At 34.5% G+C, this 9063-nt stretch overlaps 1 protein-coding gene across 1 annotated transcript in view; it reads left to right on the forward strand.

Annotated features, from left to right (window-relative positions):
• Cdc27 (cell division cycle protein 27) overlaps window positions 1–8801 on the forward strand; it is a 28475-nt gene extending 19674 nt beyond the window's left edge. The window contains exons 14-17 of the mRNA XM_089244506.1: window positions 412–529; window positions 3427–3630; window positions 7172–7325; window positions 8552–8801. Coding sequence (XP_089100632.1) covers window positions 412–529; window positions 3427–3630; window positions 7172–7325; window positions 8552–8679 — 604 coding nt within the window. The 3' untranslated portion in view covers window positions 8680–8801. The remainder of the gene's footprint in view (window positions 1–411; window positions 530–3426; window positions 3631–7171; window positions 7326–8551) is intronic.
• The last annotated feature ends 262 nt before the right edge of the window (window positions 8802–9063 follow it).

Genomic DNA, 9063 nt, shown 5'->3' on the forward strand with positions numbered 1-9063 from the left:
AATCCGTAGTGGAATAGAAACTCCAAAATTTGAAAATTCTGTACACGTGGTCGTCATTAATGGAAGCAACTAAATAGCTTCAACAAACCATGTGTATATCAATACAGTACAGTATACAAAGTAGTAAAACCTCTTGTTCAAGGTCACACGATCGTGATGGACTGTGAAAAGAAGAAGAAAACAAATTGGGGAGTTCTCTCTACTTTTTTCTTCTTGAAACTAGGAAAACTCGTCCCGCAGGACACGTGAACCAAATTTTTATGCGTCTTTTTCTGAAATCCCAGGTATTTGATGTGCTATAGCTTGCCAATGCCATCTCTGATGTGGTTGTATAAATAGTTTTTCAGATAATGCTTTCACTATATATTGGAATATCTGAACTCTTTTTTTTACATATTTCATTTTCTATAGGTATGGAATAGGGATGATATATTACAAACAAGAGAAATATGAGGTGGCAGAATTACATTACAAAAAAGCATTGTCCATAAATCCACAAAGCTCTGTGCTGTTGTGCCATATTGGTGTGGTAAGTGATGAAATTTTTGCGACTCCTTTTAAAGAATATGAGATGTTTTCGCTGTCCGAACTGTGAAAGAACCAATTGCACATACAGTAATACCCTGAAGTTACACAATAGGTGGGACTTGCAACAACCATAGAAGCCAATTTCATCTAAGGCAGGGTACAGTTACATATCAAAAATATTTTCTACTGAATAAGATAGAAATAATAAAGAGAACAAGATGTAAATCCTCTCTTAAAATGTAAATTTCTAAACATGAAATAAAATGTGCTGTTCAGGGAATCCTTTATTTCCTGGGTTTAAGTAACGGAATGCTCGATTCCTTGAAGTTTATTGTAGTCTGGTTTGGTTATTTATATACTATAATTTTAGTATTTACAGTGTGCAGGGGAGATAAAATTAAAAAGAAATTGGTACATAGAGCCTGCATTTGCAAATTTATACTATTCATTCCTGAAACTTGTTCTGAGGTAGGTGAACATGGATGAATAAAATATGATAAAATATCAGCATGTAAAATATGGGCCACAGTGTTGTCGCGTGGGCATTATGATGGGCTCCATTGCTGGGAACAACGTTTGATCCTTATATATCTGCATCTCTCACTTTACTTAATTAATTGGTTTTGCAAAATTATCGCATGAGTGGAAATTGCATAAAACGAGTTAGATTTAATATGGGTAAAATAGGGATTGGGGGGTTTACCTCAGAAAGATAAAAAATAAAATAAACCAAACGTCCAGGAGCAAAAAATTTTTTCTTGAATGGAATTGAATTCAAACTCTTAAATAAATCTCACAAATTTAAGCTATATGAATGAATTTAATTAATACTTTTTACTTCTGTCTTTTTAATAGATACTTCTGATTAATTCTAGTTAGTGTGGATGTTTTCTTTTCTGAAGAGAATTGGTATAATAGGCTGATAATTTTTTGTAATGATTTTGAAATCCAGGTGACAAGCAGCATTCTTTGTCTCTCTGTGGAAACTTCTGTAGCAAGAGAATACTGCCAGAGAATTCTGAATATCCCTCGCAAAATGACAATCCTGGTTTCAATTAGAATCTTTTTCTTTGATTAAAATTCTGATGGCATTGCCAATGTTATCAAAAGATGGTGATTAGTGAGATCCCCCAAAGAGAATATGCCGAAATCTGCAATGTACATTGCAGAACAATCAGTGCTACTGTAGAACAATCTGGAGGAATTTTAAGAAAAGTGTAGTGAAGAAACACTATTATATGGGAATTTTTATTACTACTACTAAACCATACAAGCACCTCGTCCACATTCCTCTGCAGAACTTCTAACGAATTGGTACATGTTGGAATATGCGTGAATGTGTTGTGAACCTATGTAAAGTTTGTTTCTGTGTAATGCTTGTTATGTGTAGTGTTGCCACCTGCCATAAATTTTTCTAACCAAATTTTGGTAGTTTTTACTGCAGAACATTTCCAGTCAGCAGCAGGCTTGTTGCAGAACAATGAAAAACATAATACTTTGGGGGGGAGACCTGGTGAATTTTTTGTAGAAACTCCAGGCCAAATTTTCCAGGTTACGATTTCTAAAATTAAATTTTTTGAAAATCTTGTTATAGTGAAATTGCGTAAAGTGAGGGATACCTGAATATGACACAGTGATACAGTCGAATACCGTTATAGCAAAAATCTCGTTTTAACGAACACTTTTCTAATCCCCCAAATACGTTTACATAGGAACAATGCTAGGTAACCTGGATAACTAAATTTCGTTTTAACGAAGTGATTAAAACGGTCTCTTGGCCTTCGTTATAACAAGATTTGACTGTATTAGATTTTTTTGTAGTTTCAACTTTAGTGTGCAAATACGAACTGATTTCCAATATTTAAAAAAAGTCTCTCCGCAAAGAGTTGGCAAATCCTCTAACACTAACTTGTCTCTGTGGCAATAGATCATAGCTTTATACTGATTGAATGAGCTTTATACTGTAAGTAAGTTAGGTCCTTCAACATAATACTTACAAAACACAAAAATTAATGTACCTGCCAATATAGAAGCATTTCTTGAACATGAAACATGCAGAGTATCAAATATGTTGGGGGACATACTTATACACACAACACTTTTCATTATGTATGAATTTAGTAGAAGTTTTGCAGAGATGTTTGTTAGGTGCATGAGCAGTTCAGTAGTAGTAAAAAGTATAATTTCTTCCAAATGTGTTTCCTAAGTTAAGGTTATAAAGGATGAGTAAACATTAAATCACATTTTTGTATTCAAATTTTTCATTCTATTTCAGAATTGAAAAAAAATAATAATTGTATCACCCACACTGTTACATTGCCCATAGAGCAGGCAGTGGGCACTTTTTTCAATGGCAGCCGACAGGTTGTATACAGGAATTTTTTTTATTTTGTGCCGACATCACAAATTAGTAAACAAATTACAAAAAAACAAACAGTAACACAGAACAGTACATACCTGCATAAAGATAAACATAAAATTAGGAACATACGCTCTGTGACCCCAAGGGACTAGGGTGTCCTTCCAGCAGGTCTATAAGAATAGTCTATTGTCTGTTGGTCAAGTGGCACAACTGTCCTTACTTTTTTCAAAAACTAGTTGTGCTACTCATGGTTAGGATTTTGTGGAATTTATTTTTATATCTTTTTTTAATGTAAGATAACACAATTTTTTAGATAATAGTCAATGTAAGGTAATTTTATCTTATTAGTGTGATCAATATTATATATAAATTTTTTCCAATCAATATATAAATTAGTATACAATTTTTCAAATATAATTGGTGCAAGAATATATAAAATTGAAGTAATTGTGACCTTGGATTTTTTTTTTACACACACGTATGTTTATAAATACATGATATTTTAAAATGTGAATATTTTTTTTTTTCTGGTGCAGGCTCGGCATGCTTTGAAGAAAATGGATTCATCTCTGTCGATCCTTAACAAAGCAATAAGTATGGATCCTAAAAATCCACTGTGCAAGTTCCACAGGGCTTCTGTATACTTCTCTCTCGATAGGCATGAAGAGGCTTTAAAAGATCTTGAAGAGCTCAAAGAAATTGTTCCTAAGGAATCACTTGTTTACTTCCTTATTGGTAAAGTATGTATCTTTTTGAAGATCATGATTATATCAACATTAAAGATTAGGCTATCTAAACATAAAAAGCTTCTTGTCACTCAAAAACTGAGGATGTTTTCCACAGGAAAACAAGTACACCCAAGCTTGTTTGTAATGAATTAATTCAAGACCGTAGAAAGAAAATAATATATATATATATATCAGGGTTTGTACAGTCCTTGAAAAAAAAATTCATTTTTAAGTGCTTGTTAGTATTTTGAATTTTTTTTATTTTTTTGTGAATTTCTTCCATCAATTCCCCGCAACTAAATTTCCCCTAAACCATATTCCACTGGGGCAAAAATGAGTAAAGTGATGACGGTGAGTTACTTACTGTTGGTTAGTAGTGCTACGTAATATGTAATTACTGAGGCTCAGATTTGTCTTTGCATATTTAGCTATTTTTACATGATAGAGCATATTTTATGATTTTCAGTAAAAGGTAAATTTTTTCTTGCCATTCTAATCCCGCTTCTGACTGGTTTTTGCAGTTTCCACCTCTGACGAGAGCTCTCAGGGCTAGGATTTTAATGCACTAAAAATGGGACGTTGTTGATTTGTAAAAAAAATCTTGAAATTCAGGTTTTTCAACCAATTGGCAATGACATGGAATTGTTAGAGCATAAAAATACTAGCCCTTCAACGACAGTGGTTCATGGCTGTAAATAGATTAATCATCTGAATCGGTGATGGTAATTTGTAGGAAAAATTGGTAAATGGGGGGAATTTTGAGTGTTTTATCAAATAAAAATTATTTTTTAATTTTGGGTTTTTCTAAAGCTAAATACACTACTATACTTGGCTAGGCATTTTTTACCTATAGAATGGCAGCACATTAATTCTGAACTAGTAGGGAAAAGCTTGCACAAAAGAGAATTTTTTGAGGGAAATTTTAACTTGATAAGATTATCCTAGGATGATGTCGCTCTCCACTATCCATACTAAGGTTTTTAACAGTTGTGTGATGGGAATATATATTCAGGAAAGAGATTATTTCTCTTTCCTCGAATAAGTCGCCATCTGGTCGGAGTGTCAGCAATTCTGAGCTTTGGCCTGAATTAGGTCCGACCGTCTGTGTACAGTCCCATTCAGTGCACATGAACTCCAAGGAAAGATTGAGATATTCGTTGCTTTTTTAGTCTAGTGGTCTAGGGTGTTCATCCGAAAAGTGAAAAGACGTGGGTTCGTTTCCCCTCAAGGGCAATTGAATTTTCTCTTTCCTAAATATATCTTCGCATCAGCCAGCTGTTAAAAAAACCTTTTGTATAGATGAAATTAGTTAGTAAAACGAAGAATTCCTGTTTATACAAATAAGTAATGGTTGAAAATAGTTTAGACAGTATCAACCCTTCTCATCATATCATTTTGATAAAACTAATGTTATTTGAGATAGGAATGGAAAAAGTTTTGGGATATATTTTTTTTTATAAGGCATATTTACAGTTTAAGAGCATAAATGCATATTTTATAGAGCATTTTTTAGAAGGTTTTAGAGCATAAATTCCATCCCTAGTAATTACTTTCTGTGGTGGTCTTTTAAAAGACCAGGTCTACTGTGTGTCAATCTACAAGTTTGGAACTTGAATATTAGAAGTTTATCTATAATGTATGAGGGGCTGTTCAGAGAGACATTGACACAGAGATATTCATAAATTTTTTAAATATTTTTGGCTAGAAATAAACATGACCATAAGCAGAGATAGACTTGAAGGTCTGGAGATGGCAGAAAGGAGGCAGGATGTTGATATCAATAACCATCTCCCCCCCCCCCACCCCATCGTATCTCTTACCCATGATCATGATATGACTGATTTCTTCTTCCTCTGGGTGTCAAGGCAAGTCTTAAACTTTGTATTCCACCCCACATCAGAGTTGGACAAATCTATTGCTCTGTATGCCCGAAGCATATAAGAATTTCGACTGGGCATGCATTTTTTCTGACCACGTGCCCAACGCTGGCATAGAAAAAAACAAAAAACAAACTTTTTTAAAATTTTTATTCTTCATTGCAATAATGCAAATTTTCCCTACACACGTACATTCCACAGAAAGGCTTTCTTGGGCAGCCATGATGCAGTATGTAATCATCCTGGTTTGGAGGGTGTGGACCCTTCACTCCTGCTCAAGTCCAGTCCTATACCATAAATCAGGTATCACCAAGAGCGAGGCATACAGCAGCTTATCAACTTCTTTTCTAACAGTGCAGAAAATTATAATCAGCGTTAATTGGTGACCACATTTCTTTTAAATTTTCAATTTTTTTTATCTTTATTTTTTATCACTTTCAGAATTTTGTGCAAATTAATCATTTTTTTCTTTAAATTGTAAAAAATGCAGTGATATTTTTTGGACATGTAAATATTTGGAGATTTTTCCAGCCCTGCTTCCTATCCCTCTATTTTATGAGAGGTTTTACTATATATAGGCTTTTTCAAAGCCCTATATCTAGCAAAAGAAATTCCACTAATTTTCACCTGTCTCAAAAAGCATTGTTTTTCTTGGCGTAATAGGCATATGGCTCTCAACTGGGTAGGGCAACTGTGGTGGCATTGTCAAACATGACCATCATTGGAAGCAAAATAGAATCACGATTTGCCACTGAAGACGATGCGGTACCAATTCATAGCTGTCCCAGATTTTTTGCTCTGGGCACCACTGTAAACGAAGTCCATGATGTCAGGCTGTAAATGGCACAAATTTAATGGGTGTCATGAGAACAAGCTTCCTTTTTTCTATCTTTCTGAAAATCGTGTGGGTGTGACACAAGGTTCTTTGATGAATACGGCATCTGCGATTGGATGATCAGTGCAGTCATCGTTGGCACTGCTAGGGCTTGCCTACAGATAAAGTGACCCAGAACCTGTTTAATGTGTGTGTGTGTGAGTTCACACATCCTCTGCTCACAGCATCTCTTAACAGCTTGGTCAGAACGTTCAAGTTGAGGGTAAAACAAAGGTTTTTCAACCCTGCTTGTTCAATCCAAATGCAATCTTGTTCAGTCTTGAAGTTGCTTGAGAGATCTTTGAATGTGTTTTAGAGGCATCTTCAGCAATCAACAATAGTTTATCAAGCGAAAACAGGTACAGTTTACAAAATCTGTTTCTGAAGTCAATTTGAAGAGCAACAGAAGAAACACTTTCATGCGCTCTGGTGGAATATTTGCATAATTCTTTTGCAACACTAACATCATTCATCATCATCAATCATTAGCATCTCTACATGTTTTTTAACTGCTTATCAATTTTCATAGTCCCTTTGACTATTTTTCTTGGTGCAGTTTTTTTTCATGGGAAGTAGGCCTATATTTGAGGTTTTCATTATTCCAATTAAAAAAAATTTTTCTGTGGGGGAAAAATTAAACTAAAAAAAAAAACTATCTCTAGATTTTTTTATATCTGACTGCTGATCAGATTTTCATACCAGTAAATGATAAAACTGAAGATCTGTGTAGTAAAAATGTTTTTCTTTTGTCTTGAATGAGGCCTTTTTTCAAATTCACATTTATTTTTTGATATTTTTCTAGGTCCACAAAAAACTTGGAAATACTCACTTGACGTTGATGAATTTTTCTTGGGCTACCGATTTAGACCCACGGGGAGCAAATAATCAGATAAAAGGTGCGATAGACAAACAGTACACGAATGAAGAAGAAGAATCTACTCCAATTGCTGAGCAAGGTATGGTATTGTTTTTAGGAAGGAATAGTTTATCACAATATGATCATCTGTATTATACATGTTCAGAAATAAAAACATTTGTGTATAATTTGCCCCCCCCCCCCTAGAAATTATCCCGGGTGTATATAGAAATAGGATGATGCACATCGTCAATAAAAGGAACTTCTATGGCAGTGGTTCTCAAACTTTTGTCACCTGTGGCTTTCTTACCAAATTTATGGTTCATCTGTGGCTCCCCTGAATAATTTAGTTGATATTTTCGCACTTATAAAAGAACCACTTCAAAGCATAAACTAGGCAAGCAAATCAATATCTCCTGCTCACTGTGACGCCCCTGACAAAGGTTGGCGACGTCCCCCTATCAGTCACAATGCACACTTAGAGAAACACTGCTTTGTGGAGAGACCAAGTTTTGGCTAGAATTTAATTTTTTTCATGGGATTAAGTTTCATAAAATCAAAAGTTCTTTCCAAACTAGTATCACATTATAGATTCCAGAACTAGATATCATTCTATTCTGAGGAATGCTGTGGGTGTGTTCTGTTATTGTCATCTATAGCTAGATGGTGATCTTCCAGCTATAGATAGCACTGGTTCAGTTCATTCCCACAACTGCTCTGAATGAAGAGAAATCTGAATAACCAGTTTTGTTTTTGTGAGTGTTCTTCAGTCTTTGTAAACTCCAAGAGCATTGAAATGATTGTAACAATTTGACAGACCACTAACAACAGTGGTTCTTAAATTTTTGCTGCTCGCATCTTCCTTGCCAGTAAATGTTTTTGTGGCTCTCCAGAATAGTCTAATAAGTAAATCTTCAAAAAATCACTGAACAGACACACAACAACCACAACCTGTTTCTGACATGGGTTGGTGGCGTCCCTAGAAGCTGCGACACAGACTTTCAGAACCACTGACTCAAAATACATTAATATTTTATTCAAACTTCTGTGGGTGTTTTAATTTTTTTGAAATCACGTGATCATCACGTATTCCCAATAGATCTTTACCATCTGTCCAGGGAATTTGTTAATGTTAGTAGACATCCATGCCCGAACCAGGATTCGAACCCAGACCTGCGCAGTCAGAAGATAGTTCCCTAGCCACTCGACTGCCAGGCAGATTTTTGTATCCTCGACTGTACAATCCAATTTATGTGAATATTGACTTGTTAAAATCTGAAACTTTGCATTGTTGAATATTTTTTTTGTTTGATGTTGATGGTGTAGGTGTAGATGATGCCGTAAGTATCAGTTCTGGACTAGTAGATCACGATTCCTCACATGACAGCTCCGTTGTTGATCCAGAAACAGATGATTCTCGGTTACGAGCTATGGAAACAGATGAAAGATTTTAATTTACTGTGGTAAAAAAAACAAAGAAACTTATATGTATATATACATATTTTAAAAGTGCAGTATAGAAATTATTAATTATGTGAAAAGATTATTAAGTTCAATGTACCAAGAATTCTCTATTGCTCATGTGTTTTTTTTTTCTCCTCTCCTTTGATTTTTTTGTGTCAGATATTTGATGATCATCTTGAAAAGCAAAAAATGATGATCAGTGTTTTAAGTGAAGGCATTTTTTGTGATATAAACTTTTCGATAACAAAACGTCCTTACAAATCTCTGCTATCTCTCAGTAAATATCTCATTATTCTTTAGGACATGAATGAGATTTAAAAAAATATGTAACAGAGGGAATCCAAGAAAAGTTACAGCACATCCTTCACATTATT

The sequence above is a fragment of the Pholcus phalangioides genome, unplaced genomic scaffold (assembly GCF_987345545.1).
Source record: "Pholcus phalangioides strain wild (caught in Gottingen) unplaced genomic scaffold, Ppha-v1.0 ptg000015l_1, whole genome shotgun sequence".
Classification (NCBI taxonomy): Eukaryota; Metazoa; Arthropoda; class Arachnida; order Araneae; family Pholcidae; genus Pholcus; species Pholcus phalangioides.